Source organism: Oncorhynchus nerka, unplaced genomic scaffold (genome assembly GCF_034236695.1).
Source record: "Oncorhynchus nerka isolate Pitt River unplaced genomic scaffold, Oner_Uvic_2.0 unplaced_scaffold_1255, whole genome shotgun sequence".
In the NCBI taxonomy this organism is placed as follows: domain Eukaryota; kingdom Metazoa; phylum Chordata; class Actinopteri; order Salmoniformes; family Salmonidae; genus Oncorhynchus; species Oncorhynchus nerka.
In genome coordinates, this window is record NW_027040090.1 from 99,295 (window position 1) to 126,211 (window position 26,917).

At 41.7% G+C, this 26,917-nt stretch overlaps 1 protein-coding gene across 1 annotated transcript in view; it reads left to right on the forward strand.

Annotated features, from left to right (window-relative positions):
• Window positions 1–11,421: 11,421 nt before the first annotated feature.
• The window catches only part of LOC135569034 (unconventional myosin-XV-like), a 37,056-nt gene continuing 21,560 nt past the window's right edge, over window positions 11,422–26,917 (forward strand). Inside the window, exons 1-3 of the mRNA XM_065015858.1 lie at window positions 11,422–11,433; window positions 11,692–11,805; window positions 14,909–15,070. Of these exons, the coding sequence (XP_064871930.1) occupies window positions 11,422–11,433; window positions 11,692–11,805; window positions 14,909–15,070 (288 nt within the window). The remainder of the gene's footprint in view (window positions 11,434–11,691; window positions 11,806–14,908; window positions 15,071–26,917) is intronic.

Consider the following 26,917-nt stretch of genomic DNA (forward strand, 5'->3'; position numbering starts at 1 on the left):
TAGTGTTTTTACGTTAATTTGTTACCACAGTCAATCAGTCAATCAAATGTATTCATGAAGCCCTTCTTATATCAGCTGATGGGAGCGGGAACTCTGTGTACGCCACATTACCACGGTAACTCTGTATATACACCACGTTACCACAGTAACTCTGTCTATACCCTACGTTACCACGGTAACTCTGTCTATACTCCACGTTACCACGGTAACTCGGTTTACACGCCACGATACCACGGTAACTCTGTATATACACCACGTTACCACGGTAACTCGGTCTATACGCCACGTTACCACGGTAACTCCATCTATACGCCACGTTACCACGGTAACTCTGTCTATACCCCACGTTACCACGGTAACTCTGTCTGTACCAGTGGAGGCTGCTGAGGGGAGGACAGAGTGACTGGAAACCACGTGTCTGAAGCATTTGATTACCGATCCTCTGATTCCTCTCCAGCCCAATACTACGAGCCCTTCACTCCCTAATTAAGGTTACCACCAACCTCCTGTGGTCCGTACCCCACGTTACCACGGTAACTCCGCTGGTGTAACAGGGCGGTGGCTACAGTATCAGTGACACCCTGACGTTGGACAGGTACACGACAAGGTGTGACACGGTGTTGAGCGCTGAACTCCCATAATGCTCAGTCATACGTGACTTATTAATGAACCGTGGGTTACTTAACACTGAGAGACAAGAGAGAACTCACTGTGGTGTGTGTGTGTGTGTGTGTGTGTGTGTGTGTGTGTGTGTGTGTGTGTGTGTGTGTGTGTTTCTGTGTGTGTGTGTGTCTCCCTCTCTCTCTCTGTGTGTGTGTGTGTGTGCGTGTGCGTGCGTGCGTGCGTGTGTGTGTGTGTGTGTGTGTGTGTGTGTGTGTGTGTGTAGGGGTGTGATCAGCGGTGCCATAACATCTCAGTATCTGCTGGAGAAGTCTCGCATCGTCTTTCAGGTGAGACACACACACACACACACACACACCACAGTGAGTTGTTGATAAGGAGAGGGCCAGCTGTAGCTCAGTGAGTTGTTGAGGTGGAGAGGGCCAGCTGTAGCTCAGTGAGTTGTTGATAAGGAGAGGGCCAGCTGTAGCTCAGTGAGTTGTTGATAAGGAGAGGGCCAGCTGTAGCTCAGTGAGTTGTTGATAAGGAGAGGGCCAGCTGTAGCTCAGTGAGTTGTTGATAAGGAGAGGGCCAGCTGTAGCTCAGTGAGTTGTTGATAAGGAGAGGGCCAGCTGTAGCTCAGTGAGTTGTTGATAAGGAGAGGGCCAGCTGTAGAACAGTGAGTTGTTGAGGTGGAGAGGGCCAGCTGTAGCTCAGTGAGTTGTTGATAAGGAGAGGGCCAGCTGTAGCTCAGTGAGTTGTTGAGGTGGAGAGGGCCAGCTGTAGCTCAGTGAGTTGTTGATAAGGAGAGGGCCAGCTGTAGCTCAGTGAGTTGTTGATAAGGAGAGGGCCAGCTGTAGCTCAGTGAGTTGTTGAGGTGGAGAGGGCCAGCTGTAGCTCAGTGAGTTGTTGATAAGGAGAGGCCAGCTGTAGCTCAGTGAGTTGTTGATAAGGAGAGGGCCAGCTGTAGCTCAGTGAGTTGTTGATAAGGAGAGGGGCCAGCTGTAGCTCAGTGAGTTGTTGATAAGGAGAGGGCCAGCTGTAGCTCAGTGAGTTGTTGACGTGGAGAGGGCCAGCTGTAGCTCAGTGAGTTGTTGATAAGGAGAGGCCAGCTGTAGCTCAGTGAGTTGTTGAGGTGGAGAGGGCCAGCTGTAGCTCAGTGAGTTGTTGATAAGGAGAGGGCCAGCTGTAGCTCAGTGAGTTGTTGATAAGAGGGGGCCAGCTGTAGCTCAGTGAGTTGTTGATAAGGAGAGGGCCAGCTGTAGCTCAGTGAGTTGTTGATAAGGAGAGGGCCAGCTGTAGCTCAGTGAGTTGTTGATAGAGAGGGCCAGCTGTAGCTCAGTGAGTTGTTGAGGTGGAGAGGGCCAGCTGTAGCTCAGTGAGTTGTTGATAAGGAGAGGGCCAGCTGTAGCTCAGTGAGTTGTTGATAAGGAGAGGGCCAGCTGTAGCTCAGTGAGTTGTTGATAAGGAGAGGGCCAGCTGTAGCTCAGTGAGTTGTTGAGGTGGAAGGGCCAGCTGTAGCTCAGTGAGTTGTTGAGGTGGAGAGGGCCAGCTGTAGCTCAGTGAGTTGTTGATAAGGAGAGGGCCAGCTGTAGCTCAGTGAGTTGTTGAGGTGGAGAGGGCCAGCTGTAGCTCAGTGAGTTGTTGATAAGGAGAGGGCCAGCTGTAGCTCAGTGAGTTGTTGATAAGGAGAGGGCCAGCTGTAGCTCAGTGAGTTGTTGATAAGGAGAGGGCCAGCTGTACCTCAGTGAGTTGTTGAGGTGGAGAGGGCCAGCTGTAGCTCAGTGAGTTGTTGAGGTGGAGAGGGCCAGCTGTAGCTCAGTGAGTTGTTGATAAGGAGAGGGCCAGCTGTAGCTCAGTGAGTTGTTGATAAGGAGAGGGCCAGCTGTAGCTCAGTGAGTTGTTGACGTGGAGAGGGCCAGCTGTAGCTCAGTGAGTTGTTGAGGTGGAGAGGGCCAGCTGTAGCTCAGTGAGTTGTTGATAAGGAGAGGGCCACCTGTAGCTCAGTGAGTTGTTGAGGTGGAGAGGGCCAGCTGTAGCTCAGTGAGTTGTTGATAAGGAGAGGGCCACCTGTAGCTCAGTGAGTTGTTGAGGTGGAGAGGGCCAGCTGTAGCTCAGTGAGTTGTTGATAAGGAGAGGGCCAGCTGTAGCTCAGTGAGTTGTTGACGTGGAGAGGGCCAGCTGTAGCTCAGTGAGTTGTTGATAAGGAGAGGGCCAGCTGTAGCTCAGTGAGTTGTTGACGTGGAAAGGGCCAGCTGTAGAACAGTGAGTTGTTGAGGTGGAGAGGGCCAGCTGTAGGTCAGTGAGTTGTTGATAAGGAGAGGGCCAGCTGTAGCTCAGTGAGTTGTTGATGAGGAGAGGGCCAGCTGTAGCTCAGTGAGTTGTTGATGAGGAGAGGGCCAGCTGTAGCTCAGTGAGTTGTTGATAAGGAGAGGGCCAGCTGTAGCTCAGTGAGTTGTTGATGAGGAGAGGGCCAGCTGTAGCTCAGTGAGTTGTTGATAAGGAGAGGGCCAGCTGTAGCTCAGTGAGTTGTTGAGGTGGAGAGGGCCAGCTGTAGCTCAGTGAGTTGTTGATAAGGAGAGGGCCAGCTGTAGCTCAGTGAGTTGTTGATAAGGAGAGGGCCAGCTGTAGATCAGTGAGTTGTTGAGGTGGAGAGGGCCAGCTGTAGCTCAGTGAGTTGTTGAGGTGGAGAGGGCCAGCTGTAGCTCAGTGAGTTGTTGATAAGGAGAGGGCCACCTGTAGCTCAGTGAGTTGTTGAGGTGGAGAGGGCCAGCTGTAGCTCAGTGAGTTGTTGAGGTGGAGAGGGCCAGCTGTAGCTCAGTGAGTTGTTGATAAGGAGAGGGCCAGCTGTAGCTCAGTGAGTTGTTGACGTGGAGAGGGCCAGCTGTAGCTCAGTGAGTTGTTGAGGTGGAGAGGGCCAGCTGTAGCTCAGTGAGTTGTTGATAAGGAGAGGGCCACCTGTAGCTCAGTGAGTTGTTGAGGTGGAGAGGGCCAGCTGTAGCTCAGTGAGTTGTTGATAAGGAGAGGGCCACCTGTAGCTCAGTGAGTTGTTGAGGTGGAGAGGGCCAGCTGTAGCTCAGTGAGTTGTTGATAAGGAGAGGGCCAGCTGTAGCTCAGTGAGTTGTTGACGTGGAGAGGGCCAGCTGTAGCTCAGTGAGTTGTTGATAAGGAGAGGGCCAGCTGTAGCTCAGTGAGTTGTTGACGTGGAAAGGGCCAGCTGTAGAACAGTGAGTTGTTGAGGTGGAGAGGGCCAGCTGTAGCTCAGTGAGTTGTTGATAAGGAGAGGGCCAGCTGTAGCTCAGTGAGTTGTTGATAAGGAGAGGGCCAGCTGTAGCTCAGTGAGTTGTTGATAAGGAGAGGGCCAGCTGTAGCTCAGTGAGTTGTTGATAAGGAGAGGGCCAGCTGTAGCTCAGTGAGTTGTTGAGGTGGAGAGGGCCAGCTGTAGCTCAGTGAGTTGTTGATAAGGAGAGGGCCAGCTGTAGCTCAGTGAGTTGTTGATAAGGAGAGGGCCAGCTGTAGCTCAGTGAGTTGTTGATAAGGAGAGGGCCAGCTGTAGCTCAGTGAGTTGTTGAGGTGGAGAGGGCCAGCTGTAGCTCAGTGAGTTGTTGAGGTGGAGAGGGCCAGCTGTAGCTCAGTGAGTTGTTGATAAGGAGAGGGCCAGCTGTAGCTCAGTGAGTTGTTGAGGTGGAGAGGGCCAGCTGTAGCTCAGTGAGTTGTTGATAAGGAGAGGGCCAGCTGTAGCTCAGTGAGTTGTTGATAAGGAGAGGGCCAGCTGTAGCTCAGTGAGTTGTTGATAAGGAGAGGGCCAGCTGTACCTCAGTGAGTTGTTGAGGTGGAGAGGGCCAGCTGTAGCTCAGTGAGTTGTTGAGGTGGGAGAGGGCCAGCTGTAGCTCAGTGAGTTGTTGATAAGGAGAGGGCCAGCTGTAGCTCAGTGAGTTGTTGATAAGGAGAGGGCCAGCTGTAGCTCAGTGAGTTGTTGACGTGGAGAGGGCCAGCTGTAGCTCAGTGAGTTGTTGAGGTGGAGAGGGCCAGCTGTAGCTCAGTGAGTTGTTGATAAGGAGAGGGCCACCTGTAGCTCAGTGAGTTGTTGAGGTGGAGAGGGCCAGCTGTAGCTCAGTGAGTTGTTGATAAGGAGAGGGCCACCTGTAGCTCAGTGAGTTGTTGAGGTGGAGAGAGGGCCAGCTGTAGCTCAGTGAGTTGTTGATAAGGAGAGGGCCAGCTGTAGCTCAGTGAGTTGTTGACGTGGAGAGGGCCAGCTGTAGCTCAGTGAGTTGTTGATAAGGAGAGGGCCAGCTGTAGCTCAGTGAGTTGTTGACGTGGAAAGGGCCAGCTGTAGAACAGTGAGTTGTTGAGGTGGAGAGGGCCAGCTGTAGGTCAGTGAGTTGTTGATAAGGAGAGGCCAGCTGTAGCTCAGTGAGTTGTTGATGAGGAGAGGGCCAGCTGTAGCTCAGTGAGTTGTTGATGAGGAGAGGGCCAGCTGTAGCTCAGTGAGTTGTTGATAAGGAGAGGGCCAGCTGTAGCTCAGTGAGTTGTTGATGAGGAGAGGGCCAGCTGTAGCTCAGTGAGTTGTTGATAAGGAGAGGGCCAGCTGTAGCTCAGTGAGTTGTTGAGGTGGAGAGGGCCAGCTGTAGCTCAGTGAGTTGTTGATAAGGAGAGGGCCAGCTGTAGCTCAGTGAGTTGTTGATAAGGAGAGGGCCAGCTGTAGATCAGTGAGTTGTTGAGGTGGAGAGGGGCCAGCTGTAGCTCAGTGAGTTGTTGAGGTGGAGAGGGCCAGCTGTAGCTCAGTGAGTTGTTGATAAGGAGAGGGCCACCTGTAGCTCAGTGAGTTGTTGAGGTGGAGAGGGCCAGCTGTAGCTCAGTGAGTTGTTGAGGTGGAGAGGGCCAGCTGTAGCTCAGTGAGTTGTTGATAAGGAGAGGGCCAGCTGTAGCTCAGTGAGTTGTTGACGTGGAGAGGGCCAGCTGTAGCTCAGTGAGTTGTTGAGGTGGAGAGGGCCAGCTGTAGCTCAGTGAGTTGTTGATAAGGAGAGGGCCACCTGTAGCTCAGTGAGTTGTTGATAAGGAGAGGGCCAGCTGTAGCTCAGTGAGTTGTTGACGTGGAGAGGGCCAGCTGTAGCTCAGTGAGTTGTTGATAAGGAGAGGGCCAGCTGTAGCTCAGTGAGTTGTTGAGGTGGAGAGGGCCAGCTATAGCTCAGTGAGTTGTTGATAAGGAGAGGGCCAGCTGTAGCTCAGTGAGTTGTTGATAAGGAGAGGGCCAGCTGTAGCTCAGTGAGTTGTTGATAAGGAGAGGGCCAGCTGTAGCTCAGTGAGTTGTTGATAAGAGAGGGCCAGCTGTAGCTCAGTGAGTTGTTGATAAGGAGAGGGCCAGCTGTAGCTCAGTGAGTTGTTGAGGTGGAGAGGGCCAGCTGTAGCTCAGTGAGTTGTTGATAAGGAGGGCCAGCTGTAGCTCAGTGAGTTGTTGATAAGGAGAGGGCCAGCTGTAGCTCAGTGAGTTGTTGATAAGGAGAGGGCCAGCTGTAGCTCAGTGAGTTGTTGAGGTGGAGAGGGCCAGCTGTAGCTCAGTGAGTTGTTGAGGTGGAGAGGGCCAGCTGTAGCTCAGTGAGTTGTTGATAAGGAGAGGGCCAGCTGTAGCTCAGTGAGTTGTTGAGGTGGAGAGGGCCAGCTGTAGCTCAGTGAGTTGTTGATAAGGAGAGGGCCAGCTGTAGCTCAGTGAGTTGTTGATAAGGAGAGGGCCAGCTGTAGCTCAGTGAGTTGTTGATAAGGAGAGGGCCAGCTGTACCTCAGTGAGTTGTTGAGGTGGAGAGGGCCAGCTGTAGCTCAGTGAGTTGTTGAGGTGGAGAGGGCCAGCTGTAGCTCAGTGAGTTGTTGATAAGGAGAGGGCCAGCTGTAGCTCAGTGAGTTGTTGATAAGGAGATGGCCAGCTGTAGCTCAGTGAGTTGTTGACGTGGAGAGGGCCAGCTGTAGCTCAGTGAGTTGTTGAGGTGGAGAGGGCCAGCTGTAGCTCAGTGAGTTGTTGATAAGGAGAGGGCCACCTGTAGCTCAGTGAGTTGTTGAGGTGGAGAGGGCCAGCTGTAGCTCAGTGAGTTGTTGATAAGAGAGGGCCACCTGTAGCTCAGTGAGTTGTTGAGGTGGAGAGGGCCAGCTGTAGCTCAGTGAGTTGTTGATAAGGAGAGGGCCAGCTGTAGCTCAGTGAGTTGTTGACGTGGAGAGGGCCAGCTGTAGCTCAGTGAGTTGTTGATAAGGAGAGGGCCAGCTGTAGCTCAGTGAGTTGTTGACGTGGAAAGGGCCAGCTGTAGAACAGTGAGTTGTTGAGGTGGAGAGGGCCAGCTGTAGGTCAGTGAGTTGTTGATAAGAGAGAGGCCAGCCAGCTGTGAGCTGATGAGGAGAGGGCAGTGAGTTGTTGATGAGGAGAGGGCCAGCTGTAGCTCAGTGAGTTGTTGATGAGGAGAGGGCCAGCTGTAGCTCAGTGAGTTGTTGATAAGGAGAGGGCCAGCTCAGTAGCTGTAGCTCAGTGAGTTGTTGATAAGGAGAGGGCCAGCTGTAGCTCAGTGAGTTGTTGAGGTGGAGAGGGCCAGCTGTAGCTCAGTGAGTTGTTGATAAGGAGAGGGCCAGCTGTAGCTCAGTGAGTTGTTGATAAGGAGAGGGCCAGCTGTAGATCAGTGAGTTGTTGAGGTGGAGAGGGCCAGCTGTAGCTCAGTGAGTTGTTGAGGTGGAGAGGGCCAGCTGTAGCTCAGTGAGTTGTTGATAAGGAGAGGGCCACCTGTAGCTCAGTGAGTTGTTGAGGTGGAGAGGGCCAGCTGTAGCTCAGTGAGTTGTTGAGGTGGAGAGGGCCAGCTGTAGCTCAGTGAGTTGTTGATAAGGAGAGGGCCAGCTGTAGCTCAGTGAGTTGTTGACGTGGAGAGGGCCAGCTGTAGCTCAGTGAGTTGTTGAGGTGGAGAGGGCCAGCTGTAGCTCAGTGAGTTGTTGATAAGGAGAGGGCCACCTGTAGCTCAGTGAGTTGTTGAGGTGGAGAGGGCCAGCTGTAGCTCAGTGAGTTGTTGATAAGGAGAGGGCCACCTGTAGCTCAGTGAGTTGTTGAGGTGGAGAGGGCCAGCTGTAGCTCAGTGAGTTGTTGATAAGGAGAGGGCCAGCTGTAGCTCAGTGAGTTGTTGACGTGGAGAGGGCCAGCTGTAGCTCAGTGAGTTGTTGATAAGGAGAGGGCCAGCTGTAGCTCAGTGAGTTGTTGACGTGGAAAGGGCCAGCTGTAGAACAGTGAGTTGTTGAGGTGGAGAGGGCCAGCTGTAGGTCAGTGAGTTGTTGATAAGGAGAGGGCCAGCTGTAGCTCAGTGAGTTGTTGATAAGGAGAGGGCCAGCTGTAGCTCAGTGAGTTGTTGATAAGGAGAGGGCCAGCTGTAGCTCAGTGAGTTGTTGATAAGGAGAGGGCCAGCTGTAGCTCAGTGAGTTGTTGATAAGGAGAGGGCCAGCTGTAGCTCAGTGAGTTGTTGACGTGGAGAGGGCCAGCTGTAGCTCAGTGAGTTGTTGATAAGGAGAGGGCCAGCTGTAGCTCAGTGAGTTGTTGAGGTGGAGAGGGCCAGCTGTAGCTCAGTGAGTTGTTGATAAGGAGAGGGCCAGCTGTAGCTCAGTGAGTTGTTGATAAGGAGAGGGCCAGCTGTAGCTCAGTGAGTTGTTGATAAGGAGAGGGCCAGCTGTAGCTCAGTGAGTTGTTGATAAGGAGAGGGCCAGCTGTAGCTCAGTGAGTTGTTGATAAGGAGAGGGCCAGCTGTAGCTCAGTGAGTTGTTGAGGTGGAGAGGGCCAGCTGTAGCTCAGTGAGTTGTTGATAAGGAGAGGGCCAGCTGTAGCTCAGTGAGTTGTTGATAAGGAGAGGGCCAGCTGTAGCTCAGTGAGTTGTTGATAAGGAGAGGGCCAGCTGTAGCTCAGTGAGTTGTTGAGGTGGAGAGGGCCAGCTGTAGCTCAGTGAGTTGTTGAGGTGGAGAGGGCCAGCTGTAGCTCAGTGAGTTGTTGATAAGAGAGGGCCAGCTGTAGCTCAGTGAGTTGTTGAGGTGGAGAGGGCCAGCTGTAGCTCAGTGAGTTGTTGATAAGGAGAGGGCCAGCTGTAGCTCAGTGAGTTGTTGATAAGGAGAGGGCCAGCTGTAGCTCAGTGAGTTGTTGATAAGGAGAGGGCCAGCTGTACCTCAGTGAGTTGTTGAGGTGGAGAGGGCCAGCTGTAGCTCAGTGAGTTGTTGAGGTGGAGAGGGCCAGCTGTAGCTCAGTGAGTTGTTGATAAGGGAGAGGGCCAGCTGTAGCTCAGTGAGTTGTTGATAAGGAGAGGGCCAGCTGTAGCTCAGTGAGTTGTTGACGTGGAGAGGGCCAGCTGTAGCTCAGTGAGTTGTTGAGGTGGAGAGGGCCAGCTGTAGCTCAGTGAGTTGTTGATAAGGAGAGAGCCACCTGTAGCTCAGTGAGTTGTTGAGGTGGAGAGGGCCAGCTGTAGCTCAGTGAGTTGTTGATAAGGAGAGGGCCACCTGTAGCTCAGTGAGTTGTTGAGGTGGAGAGGGCCAGCTGTAGCTCAGTGAGTTGTTGATAAGGAGAGGGCCAGCTGTAGCTCAGTGAGTTTTTGATAAGGAGAGGGCCAGCTGTAGCTCAGTGAGTTGTTGACGTGGAAAGGGCCAGCTGTAGAACAGTGAGTTGTTGAGGTGGAGAGGGCCAGCTGTAGGTCAGTGAGTTGTTGATAAGGAGAGGGCCAGCTGTAGCTCAGTGAGTTGTTGATGAGGAGAGGGCCAGCTGTAGCTCAGTGAGTTGTTGATGAGGAGAGGGCCAGCTGTAGCTCAGTGAGTTGTTGATAAGGAGAGGGCCAGCTGTAGCTCAGTGAGTTGTTGATGAGGAGAGGGCCAGCTGTAGCTCAGTGAGTTGTTGATAAGGAGAGGGCCAGCTGTAGCTCAGTGAGTTGTTGAGGTGGAGAGGGCCAGCTGTAGCTCAGTGAGTTGTTGATAAGGAGAGGGCCAGCTGTAGCTCAGTGAGTTGTTGATAAGGAGAGGGCCAGCTGTAGATCAGTGAGTTGTTGAGGTGGAGAGGGCCAGCTGTAGCTCAGTGAGTTGTTGAGGTGGAGAGGGCCAGCTGTAGCTCAGTGAGTTGTTGATAAGGAGAGGGCCACCTGTAGCTCAGTGAGTTGTTGAGGTGGAGAGGGCCAGCTGTAGCTCAGTGAGTTGTTGAGGTGGAGAGGGCCAGCTGTAGCTCAGTGAGTTGTTGATAAGGAGAGGGCCAGCTGTAGCTCAGTGAGTTGTTGACGTGGAGAGGGCCAGCTGTAGCTCAGTGAGTTGTTGAGGTGGAGAGGGCCAGCTGTAGCTCAGTGAGTTGTTGATAAGGAGAGGGCCACCTGTAGCTCAGTGAGTTGTTGAGGTGGAGAGGGCCAGCTGTAGCTCAGTGAGTTGTTGATAAGGAGAGGGCCACCTGTAGCTCAGTGAGTTGTTGAGGTGGAGAGGGCCAGCTGTAGCTCAGTGAGTTGTTGATAAGGAGAGGGCCAGCTGTAGCTCAGTGAGTTGTTGACGTGGAGAGGGCCAGCTGTAGCTCAGTGAGTTGTTGATAAGGAGAGGGCCAGCTGTAGCTCAGTGAGTTGTTGACGTGGAAAGGGCCAGCTGTAGAACAGTGAGTTGTTGAGGTGGAGAGGGCCAGCTGTAGGTCAGTGAGTTGTTGATAAGGAGAGGGCCAGCTGTAGCTCAGTGAGTTGTTGATGAGGAGAGGGCCAGCTGTAGCTCAGTGAGTTGTTGATAAGGAGAGGGCCAGCTGTAGCTCAGTGAGTTGTTGATGAGGAGAGGGCCAGCTGTAGCTCAGTGAGTTGTTGATAAGGAGAGGGCCAGCTGTAGCTCAGTGAGTTGTTGAGGTGGAGAGGGCCAGCTGTAGCTCAGTGAGTTGTTGATAAGGAGAGGGCCAGCTGTAGCTCAGTGAGTTGTTGATAAGGAGAGGGCCAGCTGTAGATCAGTGAGTTGTTGAGGTGGAGAGGGCCAGCTGTAGCTCAGTGAGTTGTTGAGGTGGAGAGGGCCAGCTGTAGCTCAGTGAGTTGTTGATAAGGAGAGGGCCACCTGTAGCTCAGTGAGTTGTTGAGGTGGAGAGGGCCAGCTGTAGCTCAGTGAGTTGTTGAGGTGGAGAGGGCCAGCTGTAGCTCAGTGAGTTGTTGATAAGGAGAGGGCCAGCTGTAGATCAGTGAGTTGTTGAGGTGGAGAGGGCCAGCTGTAGCTCAGTGAGTTGTTGACGTGGAGAGGGCCAGCTGTAGCTCAGTGAGTTGTTGATAAGGAGAGGGCCAGCTGTAGCTCAGTGAGTTGTTGATAAGGAGAGGGCCAGCTGTAGCTCATTGAGTTGTTGATAAGGAGAGGGCCAGCTGTAGCTCAGTGAGTTGTTGATAAGGAGAGGGTCAGCTGTAGCTCAGTGAGTTGTTGATAAGGAGAGGGCCAGCTGTAGAACAGTGAGTTGTTGAGGTGGAGAGGGCCAGCTGTAGCTCAGTGAGTTGTTGATAAGGAGAGGGCCAGCTGTAGCTCAGTGAGTTGTTGAGGTGGAGAGGGCCAGCTGTAGCTCAGTGAGTTGTTGATAAGGAGAGGGCCAGCTGTAGCTCAGTGAGTTGTTGGTAAGGAGAGGGCCAGCTGTAGCTCAGTGAGTTGTTGACGTGGAAAGGGCCAGCTGTAGCTCAGTAAGTTGTTGACGTAGAGGGGCTTCGGCTATGATGCTTCGGAGAGGGGAGGGGCAGGTAGCCTCCACCGGTAAAGATGTTGAGCAGTCAGACACTGGAAGACGTTGTTTTTTATTTCACCTTTATTTCACCAGGTAGACGTTTCTGAGGAACAGAGTGAAAACTTGACATGCCCCGAAACGTAAAATAACTTTATTAACTGGTTCCCATGTTTTTAAAATAACGGTTCTGTTCCAGAACAGTATAGATCACTTTCGTTCCGGGTTCTGTTTCTGTTCCTTATTTTCCCGTTTTCTGTTCTGTTCCCTGTACCAGTTCCAACCCCAGCTATGTTGTACTGTATCTTCTAACCTATATGTGTGTGTGTGTGTGTGTGTGTGTGTGTGTGTGTGTGTGTGTGTGTGTGTGTGTGTGTGTGTGTGTGTGTGTGTGTGTTCAGGGTAAATCAGAGAGAAACTACCACATCTTCTATGAGATGCTGTCTGGTCTGGAGCCTCACCAAAAACGCTCTCTTTACCTGCAAGAGGCGGAGACATACTTTTACCTTAACCAGGTATACACACACACACACACACACACACACACACACACACAATAGGTCGATTCGTCCTCCAATAATGTCTTTAAAGGTGCAACGTTCAGAAATCACACCTCCATTTCCTGGTTGATAAAATAGTTTGCCCAATTTCGGGTTTATGTGACAAAACGAGGACAGTCTAGTGTACACACACACACACACACACACACACACACACACAGAATAGGTTGATTCGTCCTCCAAGTCTAGTGTTCTAAACTGCTGTGAAATATATATAATATATAATAATCAAACAAATATTGTTGTTTTAGAATGTAACCCAATGTAAAAGACGCAAAAACTAAATGTTAAGACCGGGAAGCATAGATATTGCGCACATAGAACAGATTATACCACATTTTAGACTGGCTTTCAATGAGAATGACATATCTATGACACATAGAACAGATCTATCTCTTCTTAGATGGGCTTTCAATGAGAATGACAGATCTATAACACATAGAACAGATCTATCTCTTCTTAGACTGGCTTTCAATGAGAATGATAGATCTATAACACATAGAACAGATCTACCTCTCCTTAAACTGGCTTTCAATGAGAATGACAGATCTATAACACACATACCTATGTGAATTTGGTCGGGTCAACAGAATGGTGTGGGTCGTACCCCAACAACAGAATGGTGTGGGTCATACCCCAACAACAGAATGGTGTGGGGCGTACCCCAACAACAGAATGGTGTGGGCGTATCCCAACAACAGAATGTTGTGGGGCGTACCCCAACAACAGAATGGTGTGGGTCGTATCCCAACCACAGAATTGTGTGGGTCGTACCCCAACAACAGAATGGTGTGGGTCGTATCCCAACAACAGAATGGTGTGGGGCGTATCCCAACAACAGAATGGTGTGGGCGTACCCCAACAACAGAATGGTGTGGGGCGTACCCCAACAACAGAATGGTGTGGGTCGTATCCCAACAACAGAATGTTGTGGGTCATACCCCAACCACAGAATGGTGTGGGCGTATCCCAACAACAGAATGGTGTGGGCGTACCTCAACCACAGAATGGTGTGGATCGTACCCCAACAACAGAATGGTGTGGGCGTACCCCAACCACAGAATGGCGTGGGTCGTACTTCAACCACAGAATGGTGTGGGTCGTACCCCAACAACAGAATGGTGTGGGTCGCACCCCAACAACAGAATGGTGTGGGGCGTACCCCAACAACAGAATGGTGTGGGTCGTATCCCAACCACAGAATTGTGTGGGTCGTACCCCAACAACAGAATGGTGTGGGTCGTGTCCCAACAACAGAATGGTGTGGGGCGTACCCCAACAACAGAATGGTGTGGGTCGTACCCCAACAACAGAATGGTGTGGGGCGTATCCCAACCACAGAATGGTGTGGGTCGTACCCCCAACAACAGAATGGTGTGGGTCGCACCCCAACAACAGAATGGTGTGGGGCGTATCCCAACAACAGAATGGTGTGGGTCGTACCCCCAACAACAGAATGGTGTGGGTCGTACCCCCAACAACAGAATGGTGTGGGTCGTATCCCAACAACAGAATAGTGTGGGTCGTACCCCAACAACAGAATGGTGAGGGTCGTACCCCCAAAAACAGAATGGTGTGGGTCGAATCCCAACAACAGAATGGTGAGGGTCATACCCCCAACAACAGAATGGTGTGGGTCGCACCCCAACAACAGAAAGTTCGCTTTTTTTCCTAAAATAATGTATATTTTATTTTTTGGGTGGTTGAGGTGCCTTTCTACTTATCCTTCCACGTATATTGTTTTCAAAATACCCCTCCGTATACCTCACAAAATATCCCTGAAGAGAGGCATGATGGGTCACGTATCCCTGAAGTTAGGCCTGATGGATCACGTATCCCTGAAGAGAGGCATGATGGGTCACGTATCCCTGAAGAGAGGCATGATGGGTCACGTATCCCTGAAGAGAGGCATGATGGGTCACGTATCCCTGAAGAGAGGCATGATGGGTCACGTATCCCTGAAGAGAGGCATGATGGGTCACGTATCCCTGAAGAGAGGCATGATGGGTCACGTATCCCTGAAGAGAGGCATGATGGGTCACGTGTCCCTGAAGAGAGGCATGATGGGTCACGTATCCCTGAAGAGAGGCATGATGGGTCACGTATCCCTGAAGAGAGGCATGATGGGTCACGTATCCCTGAAGAGAGGCATGATGGGTCACGTATCCCTGAAGAGAGGCATGATGGGTCACGTATCCTGAAGAGAGGCATGATGGGTCACGTATCCCTGAAGAGAGGCATGATGGGTCACGTATCCCTGAAGAGAGGCATGATGGGTCACGTATCCCTGAAGAGAGGCATGATGGGTCACGTATCCCTGAAGAGAGGCATGATGGGTCACGTATCCCTGAAGAGAGGCATGATGGGTCACGTATCCCTGAAGAGAGGCATGATGGGTCACGTATCCCTGAAGAGAGGCATGATGGGTCACGTATCCCTGAAGAGAGGCATGATGGGTCACGTGTCCCTGAAGAGAGGCATGATGGGTCACGTATCCCTGAAGAGAGGCATGATGGGTCACGTATCCCTGAAGAGAGGCATGATGGGTCACGTATCCCTGAAGAGAGGCATGATGGGTCACGTATCCCTGAAGAGAGGCATGATGGGTCACGTATCCCTGAAGAGAGGCATGATGGGTCACGTATCCCTGAAGAGAGGCATGATGGGTCACGTATCCCTGAAGAGAGGCATGATGGGTCACGTATCCCTGAAGAGAGGCATGATGGGTCACGTAGAAGAGAGGCATGAAGGGTCACGTATCCCTGAAGAGAGGCATGATGGGTCACGTATCCCTGAAGAGAGGCATGATGGGTCACGTATCCCTGAAGAGAGGCATGATGGGTCACGTATCCCTGAAGAGAGGCATGATGGGTCACGTATCCCTGAAGAGAGGCATGATGGGTCAAGTCAAACTGTGTATAATGGCAGAAATGCATTTAAAATGTGTTTTCTTTTAAAGGATCCAGGGGAGAACAACCCGGACCCTCCGTCTAATTCTCGTTCCCCCCCCCCAATATTTACACCAGAATGTCTCCCTCGGTGTGTCCCTCTGTACCAGGGTGGTGACTGTGCGATAGAGGGGAAGGATGATGGAGCAGATTTCCGTCGTGTGCAGAGTGCCATGGACATCCTGCGTTTCAGTCCTGATGAGCAGAACGGCATCTGTCGACTACTGTCCTCCGTACTACACCTGGGGAATGTTTACTTCCAGCCATACCAGGTACTATAACCCCTAACCACTAACCTCTAACCTCTAACCCCTAACCGCTAACCTCTAACCCCTAACCGCTAACCTCTAACCCCTAACCTCTAACCCCTAACCGCTAACCTCTAACCCCTAACCTCTAACCCCTAACCTCTAACCCCTAACCCCTAACCTCTAACCCCTAACCTCTAACCCCTAACCCCTAACCTCTAACCCCTAACCTCTAACCCCTAACCTCTACCCCTAACCTCTAACCCCTAACCAGCTAACCTCCAACCTCTAACCTCTAACCCCTAACCTCTAACCTCTAACCCCTAACCCCTAACCTCTACCCCTAACCTCTAACCCCTAACCGCTAACCTTTAACGCCTAACCCCTAACCCCTAACCCCTAACCTAACCTCTAACCCCTAACCCCTAACCTCTAACCCCTAACCGCTAACCTTTAACCCCTAACCTCTAACCCCTAACCCCTAACCCATCTGTAGACTACTGTCCTCCGTACTACACCTGGGGAATGTTTACTTCCAGCAATACCAGGTACTATAACCTCTAACCCCTAACCCCTAACCTCTAACCTCTAACCTCTAACCTTTAACCCCTAACCTCTAACCCCTAACCCCTAACCCATCTGTAGACTACTGTCCTCCGTACTACACCTGGGGAATGTTTACTTCCAGCCATACCAGGTACTATAACCTCTAACCTCTAACCTCTAACCCCTAACCCCTAACCACTAACCCCTAACCTCTAACTCCTAACCGCTAACCCCTAACCTCTAACCCCTAACCGCTAACCTCTAACCCCTAACCTCTAACCCCTAACCGCTAACCTCTAACCCCTAACCTCTAACCCCTAACCGCTAACCTCTAACCCCTAACCTCTACCCCTAACCTCTAACCCCTAACCGCTAACCTTTAACCCCTAACCCCTAACCCCTAACCTCTAACCTCTAACCTCTAACCCCTAACCTCTAACCTCTAACCCCTAACCTCTAACCTCTAACCTCTACCCCTAACCTCTAAACCCTAACCGCTAACCCCTAACCTCTAACCTCTAACCCCTAACCCCTAACCTCTACCCCTAACCTCTAACCCCTAACCGCTAACCTTTAACCCCTAACCTCTAACCCCTAACCCCTAACCCATCTGTAGACTACTGTCCTCCGTACTACACCTGGGGAATGTTTACTTCCAGCCATACCAGGTACTATAACCTCTAACCTCTAACCCCTAACCTCTAACCTCTAACCCCTAACCCCTAACCTCTAACACCTAACCCCTAACCTCTAACCTCTAACCTCTAACCCCTAACCTCTAACCTCTAATATCTAACCCCTAACCTCTAACCTCTAAACTCTAACCCCTAACCTCTAACCCCTAACCTCTAATCCCTAACCTCTAATCTCTAACCCCTAACCTCTAACCCCTAACCCCTAACCTCTAACCTCTAACCCCTAACCCCTAACCTCTAACCCTTAACCTCTAATATCTAACCCCTAACCCCTAACCTCTAACCCCTAACCCCTAACCTCTAAACCCTAACCTCTAACCTCTAACCCATCTGTAGACTACTGTCCTCCGTTCTACACCTGGGGAATGTTTACTTCCAGCCATACCAGGTACTATAACCTCTAACCTCTAACCCCTAACCCCTAACCCCTAACCTCTAACCCCTAACCTCTAACCCCTAACCTCTAACCTCTAACCCCTAACCTCTAACCCCTAACCTCTAACCTCTAACCTCTAACCCCTAACCTCTAACCCCTAACCCCTAACCTCTAACCCCTAACCCCTAACCTTTAACCCCTAACCTCTACCTCTAACCTCTAACCCCTAACCCGTAACCTCTAACCTCTAACTTCTAAGCCCTAACCCACAGTGTGTTTTATAAGACCTCTAACCTCTAACCTCTAACCCCTAACCTCTAACCCCTAACCCCTAACCTCTAACCCCTAACCCTAACCTCTAACCCCTAACCTCTAACCCCTAACCTCTAACCTCTAACCCCTAACCTCTAACCCCTAACCTCTAACCTCTAACCTCTAACCCCTAACCTCTAACCCCTAACCCTAACCTCTAACCCCTAACCCCTAACCTTTAACCCCTAACCTCTACCTCTAACCTCTAACCCCTAACCCGTAACCTCTAACCTCTAACCTCTAACCCCTAACCCGTAACCTCTAACCCCTAACCTCTAACCCCTAACCCCTAACCTTTAACCCCTAACCTCTACCTCTAACCTCTAACCCCTAACCCGTAACCTCTAACCTCTAACTTCTAAGCCCTAACCCACAGTGTGTTTTATAAGGCAATAATATACAGGTGTGTTTTAACACTGCAGTATAATATACAGTATATAGTGTATTTAATGTATATAACAGTGTGTTTTATAAGGCAGTATAATATACAGTATATAGTGTATTTAATGTATAGAACAGTGTGTTTTAACACTGCAGTATAATATACAGTATATAGTGTATTTAATGTATAGAACAGTGTGTTTTAACACTGCAGTATAATATACAGTATATAGTGTATTTAATGTATAGAACAGTGTGTTTTAACACTGCAGTATAATATACAGTATATAGTGTATTTAATGTATATAACAGTGTGTTTTATAAGGCAGTATAATATACAGTATATAGTGTATTTAATGTATATAACAGTGTGTTTTATAAGGCAGTATAATATACAGTATATAGTGTATTTAATGTATATAACAGTGTGTTTTAACACTGCAGTATAATATACAGTATATAGTGTATTTAATGTATAGAACAGTGTGTTTTATATGGCAGTATAATATACAGTATATAGTGTATTTAATGTATATAACAGTGTGTTTTATAAGGCAGTATAATATACAGTATATAGTGTATTTAATGTATAGAACAGTGTGTTTTAACACTGCAGTATAATATACAGTATATAGTGTATTTAATGTATATAACAGTGTGTTTTATAAGGCAGTATAATATACAGTATATAGTGTATTTAATGTATATAACAGTGTGTTTTATAAGGCAGTATAATATACAGTATATAGTGTATTTAATGTATATAACAGTGTGTTTTAACACTGCAGTATAATATACAGTATATAGTGTATTTAATGTATATAACAGTGTGTTTTTATATGGCAGTATAATATACAGTATATAGTGTATTTAATGTATATAACAGTGTGTTTTATAAGGCAGTATAATATACAGTATATAGTGTATTTAATGTATAGAACAGTGTGTTTTAACACTGCAGTATAATATACAGTATATAGTGTATTTAATGTATAGAACAGTGTGTTTTAACACTGCAGTATAATATACAGTATATAGTGTATTTAATGTATAGAACAGTGTGTTTTAACACTGCAGTATAATATACAGTATATAGTGTATTTAATGTATATAACAGTGTGTTTTATAAGGCAGTATAATATACAGTATATAGTGTATTTAATGTATATAACAGTGTGTTTTATAAGGCAGTATAATATACAGTATATAGTGTATTTAATGTATATAACAGTGTGTTTTAACACTGCAGTATAATATACAGTATATAGTGTATTTAATGTATAGAACAGTGTGTTTTATAAGGCAGTATAATATACAGTATATAGTGTATTTAATGTATATAACAGTGTGTTTTATAAGGCAGTATAATATACAGTATATAGTGTATTTAATGTATATAACAGTGTGTTTTATAAGGCAGTATAATATACAGTATATAGTGTATTTAATGTATAGAACAGTGTGTTTTAACACTGCAGTATAATATACAGTATATAGTGTATTTAATGTATAGAACAGTGTGTTTTAACACTGCAGTATAATATACAGTATATAGTGTATTTAATGTATAGAACAGTGTGTTTTAACACTGCAGTATAATATACAGTATATAGTGTATTTAATGTATATAACAGTGTGTTTTATAAGGCAGTATAATATACAGTATATAGTGTATTTAATGTATATAACAGTGTGTTTTATAAGGCAGTATAATATACAGTATATAGTGTATTTAATGTATATAACAGTGTGTTTTAACACTGCAGTATAATATACAGTATATAGTGTATTTAATGTATAGAACAGTGTGTTTTATATGGCAGTATAATATACAGTATATAGTGTATTTAATGTATATAACAGTGTGTTTTATAAGGCAGTATAATATACAGTATATAGTGTATTTAATGTATAGAACAGTGTGTTTTAACACTGCAGTATAATATACAGTATATAGTGTATTTAATGTATAGAACAGTGTGTTTTAACACTGCAGTATAATATACAGTATATAGTGTATTTAATGTATAGAACAGTGTGTTTTAACACTGCAGTATAATATACAGTATATAGTGTATTTAATGTATATAACAGTGTGTTTTATAAGGCAGTATAATATACAGTATATAGTGTATTTAATGTATAGAACAGTATAGTATAATATACAGTATATAGTGTATTTAATGTATATAACAGTGTGTTTTATAAGGCAGTATAATATACAGTATATAGTGTATTTAATGTATATAACAGTGTGTTTTAACACTGCAGTATAATATACAGTATATAGTGTATTTAATGTATATAACAGTGTGTTTTATAAGGCAGTATAATATACAGTATATAGTGTATTTAATGTATATAACAGTGTGTTTTATAAGGCAGTATAATATACAGTATATAGTGTATTTAATGTATAGAACAGTGTGTTTTAACACTGCAGTATAATATACAGTATATAGTGTATTTAATGTATATAACAGTGTGTTTTATAAGGCAGTATAATATACAGTATATAGTGTATTTAATGTATAGAACAGTGTGTTTTATAAGGCAGTATAATATACAGTATATAGTGTATTTAATGTATAGAACAGTGTGTTTTAACACTGCAGTATAATATACAGTATATAGTGTATTTAATGTATATAACAGTGTGTTTTAACACTGCAGTATAATATACAGTATATAGTGTATTTAATGTATAGAACAGTGTGTTTTATAAGGCAGTATAATATACAGTATATAGTGTATTTAATGTATAGAACAGTGTGTTTTAACACTGCAGTATAATATACAGTATATAGTGTACTTAATGTATATAACAGTGTGTTTTTATAAGGCAGTATAATATACAGTATATAGTGTATTTAATGTATATAACAGTGTGTTTTTATAAGGCAGTATAATATACAGTATATAGTGTATTTAATGTATAGAACAGTGTGTTTTATAAGGCAGTATAATATACAGTATATAGTGTATTTAATGTATATAACAGTGTGTTTTATAAGGCAGTATAATATACAGTATATAGTGTATTTAATGTATAGAACAGTGTGTTTTAACACTGCAGTATAATATACAGTATATAGTGTATTTAATGTATATAACAGTGTGTTTTAACACTGCAGTATAATATACAGTATATAGTGTATTTAATGTATAGAACAGTGTGTTTTATAAGGCAGTATAATATACAGTATATAGTGTATTTAATGTATAGAACAGTGTGTTTTATATGGCAGTATAATATACAGTATATAGTGTATTTAATGTATAGAACAGTGTGTTTTATAAGGCAGTATAATATACAGTATATAGTGTATTTAATGTATATAACAGTGTGTTTTATAAGGCAGTATAATATACAGTATATAGTGTATTTAATGTATAGAACAGTGTGTTTTATAAGGCAGTATAATATACAGTATATAGTGTATTTAATGTATAGAACAGTGTGTTTTAACACTGCAGTATAATATACAGTATATAGTGTATTTAATGTATATAACAGTGTGTTTTATAAGGCAGTATAATATACAGTATATAGTGTATTTAATGTATATAACAGTGTGTTTTATAAGGCAGTATAATATACAGTATATAGTGTATTTAATGTATATAACAGTGTGTTTTAACACTGCAGTATAATATACAGTATATAGTGTATTTAATGTATATAACAGTGTGTTTTAACACTGCAGTATAATATACAGTATATAGTGTATTTAATGTATATAACAGTGTGTTTTAACACTGCAGTATAATATACAGTATATAGTGTATTTAATGTATATAACAGTGTGTTTTATAAGGCAGTATAATATACAGTATATAGTGTATTTAATGTATATAACAGTGTGTTTTATATGGCAGTATAATATACAGTATATAGTGTATTTAATGTATAGAACAGTGTGTTTTATAAGGCAGTATAATATACAGTATATAGTGTATTTAATGTATAGAACAGTGTGTTTTATATGGCAGTATAATATACAGTATATAGTGTATTTAATGTATATAACAGTGTGTTTTAACACTGCAGTATAATATACAGTATATAGTGTACTTAATGTATATAACAGTGTGTTTTTATAAGGCAGTATAATATACAGTATATAGTGTATTTAATGTATAGAACAGTGTGTTTTATAAGGCAGTATAATATACAGTATATAGTGTATTTAATGTATATAACAGTGTGTTTTATAAGGCAGTATAATATACAGTATATAGTGTATTTAATGTATATAACAGTGTGTTTTTATATGGCAGTATAATATACAGTATATAGTCTATTTAATGTATATAACAGTGTGTTTTATATGGCAGTATAATATACAGTATATAGTGTATTTAATGTATATAACAGTGTGTTTTAACACTGCAGTATAATATACAGTATATAGTGTATTTAATGTATAGAACAGTGTGTTTTAACACTGCAGTATAATATACAGTATATAGTGTATTTAATGTATAGAACAGTGTGTTTTAACACTGCAGTATAATATACAGTATATAGTGTACTTAATGTATATAACAGTGTGTTTTATATGGCAGTATAATATACAGTATATAGTGTATTTAATGTATATAACAGTGTGTTTTAACACTGCAGTATAATATACAGTATATAGTGTATTTAATATATACAACAGTGTGTTTTAACACTGCAGTATAATATACAGTATATAGTGTATTTAATGTATATAACAGTGTGTTTTATAAGGCAGTATAATATACAGTATATAGTGTATTTAATGTATAGAACAGTGTGTTTTATAAGGCAGTATAATATACAGTATATAGTGTATTTAATGTATATAACAGTGTGTTTTATAAGGCAGTATAATATACAGTATATAGTGTATTTAATGTATATAACAGTGTGTTTTATAAGGCAGTATAATATACAGTATATAGTGTATTTAATGTATATAACAGTGTGTTTTAACACTGCAGTATAATATACAGTATATAGTGTATTTAATGTATATAACAGTGTGTTTTTATATGGCAGTATAATATACAGTATATAGTGTATTTAATGTATAGAACAGTGTGTTTTAACACTGCAGTATAATATACAGTATATAGTGTATTTAATGTATATAACAGTGTGTTTTATAAGGCAGTATAATATACAGTATATAGTGTATTTAATGTATATAACAGTGTGTTTTATAAGGCAGTATAATATACAGTATATAGTGTATTTAATGTATATAACAGTGTGTTTTATAAGGCAGTATAATATACAGTATATAGTGTATTTAATGTATATAACAGTGTGTTTTATAAGGCAGTATAATATACAGTATATAGTGTATTTAATGTATAGAACAGTGTGTTTAACACTGCAGTATAATATACAGTATATAGTGTATTTAATGTATATAACAGTGTGTTTTATAAGGCAGTATAATATACAGTATATAGTGTATTTAATGTATATAACAGTGTGTTTTTAACACTGCAGTATAATATACAGTATATAGTGTATTTAATGTATATAACAGTGTGTTTTATAAGGCAGTATAATATACAGTATATAGTGTATTTAATGTATATAACAGTGTGTTTTATAAGGCAGTATAATATACAGTATATAGTGTATTTAATGTATAGAACAGTGTGTTTTAACACTGCAGTATAATATACAGTATATAGTGTATTTAATGTATATAACAGTGTGTTTTATAAGGCAGTATAATATACAGTATATAGTGTATTTAATGTATAGAACAGTGTGTTTTAACACTGCAGTATAATATACAGTATATAGTGTATTTAATGTATAGAACAGTGTGTTTTAACACTGCAGTATAATATACAGTATATAGTGTATTTAATGTATAGAACAGTGTGTTTTAACACTGCAGTATAATATACAGTATATAGTGTATTTAATGTATATAACAGTGTGTTTTATAAGGCAGTATAATATACAGTATATAAGTGTATTTAATGTATATAACAGTGTGTTTTATAAGGCAGTATAATATACAGTATATAGTGTATTTAATGTATATAACAGTGTGTTTTAACACTGCAGTATAATATACAGTATATAGTGTATTTAATGTATAGAACAGTGTGTTTTATATGGCAGTATAATATACAGTATATAGTGTATTTAATGTATATAACAGTGTGTTTTATAAGGCAGTATAATATACAGTATATAGTGTATTTAATGTATAGAACAGTGTGTTTTAACACTGCAGTATAATATACAGTATATAGTGTATTTAATGTATAGAACAGTGTGTTTTAACACTGCAGTATAATATACAGTATATAGTGTATTTAATGTATAGAACAGTGTGTTTTAACACTGCAGTATAATATACAGTATATAGTGTATTTAATGTATATAACAGTGTGTTTTATAAGGCAGTATAATATACAGTATATAGTGTATTTAATGTATAGAACAGTGTGTTTTATAAGGCAGTATAATATACAGTATATAGTGTATTTAATGTATATAACAGTGTGTTTTAACACTGCAGTATAATATACAGTATATAGTGTATTTAATGTATAGAACAGTGTGTTTTATATGGCAGTATAATATACAGTATATAGTGTATTTAATGTATATAACAGTGTGTTTTATAAGGCAGTATAATATACAGTATATAGTGTATTTAATGTATAGAACAGTGTGTTTTAACACTGCAGTATAATATACAGTATATAGTGTATTTAATGTATATAACAGTGTGTTTTATAAGGCAGTATAATATACAGTATATAGTGTATTTAATGTATATAACAGTGTGTTTTAACACTGCAGTATAATATACAGTATAGTGTATTTAATGTATATAACAGTGTGTTTTATAAGGCAGTATAATATACAGTATATAGTGTATTTAATGTATATAACAGTGTGTTTTATAAGGCAGTATAATATACAGTATATAGTGTATTTAATGTATAGAACAGTGTGTTTTAACACTGCAGTATAACATACAGTATATAGTGTATTTAATGTATATAACAGTGTGTTTTATACCATGTTATAATATACAGTATATAGTGTATTTAATGTATATAACAGTGTGTTTTAACACTGCAGTATAATATACAGTATATAGTGTATTTAATGTATAGAACAGTGTGTTTTATAAGGCAGTATAATATACAGTATATAGTGTATTTAATGTATAGAACAGTGTGTTTTAACACTGCAGTATAATATACAGTATATAGTGTATTTAATGTATATAACAGTGTGTTTTAACACTGCAGTATAATATACAGTATATAGTGTATTTAATGTATAGAACAGTGTGTTTTATAAGGCAGTATAATATACAGTATATAGTGTATTTAATGTATAGAACAGTGTGTTTTAACACTGCAGTATAATATACAGTATATAGTGTATTTAATGTATATAACAGTGTGTTTTATAAGGCAGTATAATATACAGTATATAGTGTATTTAATGTATATAACAGTGTGTTTTTATAAGGCAGTATAATATACAGTATATAGTGTATTTAATGTATAGAACAGTGTGTTTTATAAGGCAGTATAATATACAGTATATAGTGTATTTAATGTATATAACAGTGTGTTTTATAAGGCAGTATAATATACAGTATATAGTGTATTTAATGTATAGAACAGTGTGTTTTAACACTGCAGTATAATATACAGTATATAGTGTATTTAATGTATATAACAGTGTGTTTTAACACTGCAGTATAATATACAGTATATAGTGTATTTAATGTATAGAACAGTGTGTTTTATAAGGCAGTATAATATACAGTATATAGTGTATTTAATGTATAGAACAGTGTGTTTTATATGGCAGTATAATATACAGTATATAGTGTATTTAATGTATAGAACAGTGTGTTTTATAAGGCAGTATAATATACAGTATATAGTGTATTTAATGTATATAACAGTGTGTTTTATAAGGCAGTATAATATACAGTATATAGTGTATTTAATGTATAGAACAGTGTGTTTTATAAGGCAGTATAATATACAGTATATAGTGTATTTAATGTATAGAACAGTGTGTTTTAACACTGCAGTATAATATACAGTATATAGTGTATTTAATGTATATAACAGTGTGTTTTATAAGGCAGTATAATATACAGTATATAGTGTATTTAATGTATATAACAGTGTGTTTTATAAGGCAGTATAATATACAGTATATAGTGTATTTAATGTATATAACAGTGTGTTTTAACACTGCAGTATAATATACAGTATATAGTGTATTTAATGTATATAACAGTGTGTTTTAACACTGCAGTATAATATACAGTATATAGTGTATTTAATGTATATAACAGTGTGTTTTAACACTGCAGTATAATATACAGTATATAGTGTACTTAATGTATATAACAGTGTGTTTTTATAAGGCAGTATAATATACAGTATATAGTGTATTTAATGTATATAACAGTGTGTTTTATATGGCAGTATAATATACAGTATATAGTGTATTTAATGTATAGAACAGTGTGTTTTATAAGGCAGTATAATATACAGTATATAGTGTATTTAATGTATAGAACAGTGTGTTTTATATGGCAGTATAATATACAGTATATAGTGTATTTAATGTATATAACAGTGTGTTTTAACACTGCAGTATAATATACAGTATATAGTGTACTTAATGTATATAACAGTGTGTTTTTATAAGGCAGTATAATATACAGTATATAGTGTATTTAATGTATAGAACAGTGTGTTTTATAAGGCAGTATAATATACAGTATATAGTGTATTTAATGTATATAACAGTGTGTTTTATAAGGCAGTATAATATACAGTATATAGTGTATTTAATGTATATAACAGTGTGTTTTTATATGGCAGTATAATATACAGTATATAGTCTATTTAATGTATATAACAGTGTGTTTTATATGGCAGTATAATATACAGTATATAGTGTATTTAATGTATATAACAGTGTGTTTTAACACTGCAGTATAATATACAGTATATAGTGTATTTAATGTATAGAACAGTGTGTTTTAACACTGCAGTATAATATACAGTATATAGTGTATTTAATGTATAGAACAGTGTGTTTTAACACTGCAGTATAATATACAGTATATAGTGTACTTAATGTATATAACAGTGTGTTTTATATGGCAGTATAATATACAGTATATAGTGTATTTAATGTATATAACAGTGTGTTTTAACACTGCAGTATAATATACAGTATATAGTGTATTTAATATATACAACAGTGTGTTTTAACACTGCAGTATAATATACAGTATATAGTGTATTTAATGTATATAACAGTGTGTTTTTATAAGGCAGTATAATATACAGTATATAGTGTATTTAATGTATAGAACAGTGTGTTTTATAAGGCAGTATAATATACAGTATATAGTGTATTTAATGTATATAACAGTGTGTTTTATAAGGCAGTATAATATACAGTATATAGTGTATTTAATGTATATAACAGTGTGTTTTATAAGGCAGTATAATATACAGTATATAGTGTATTTAATGTATATAACAGTGTGTTTTATA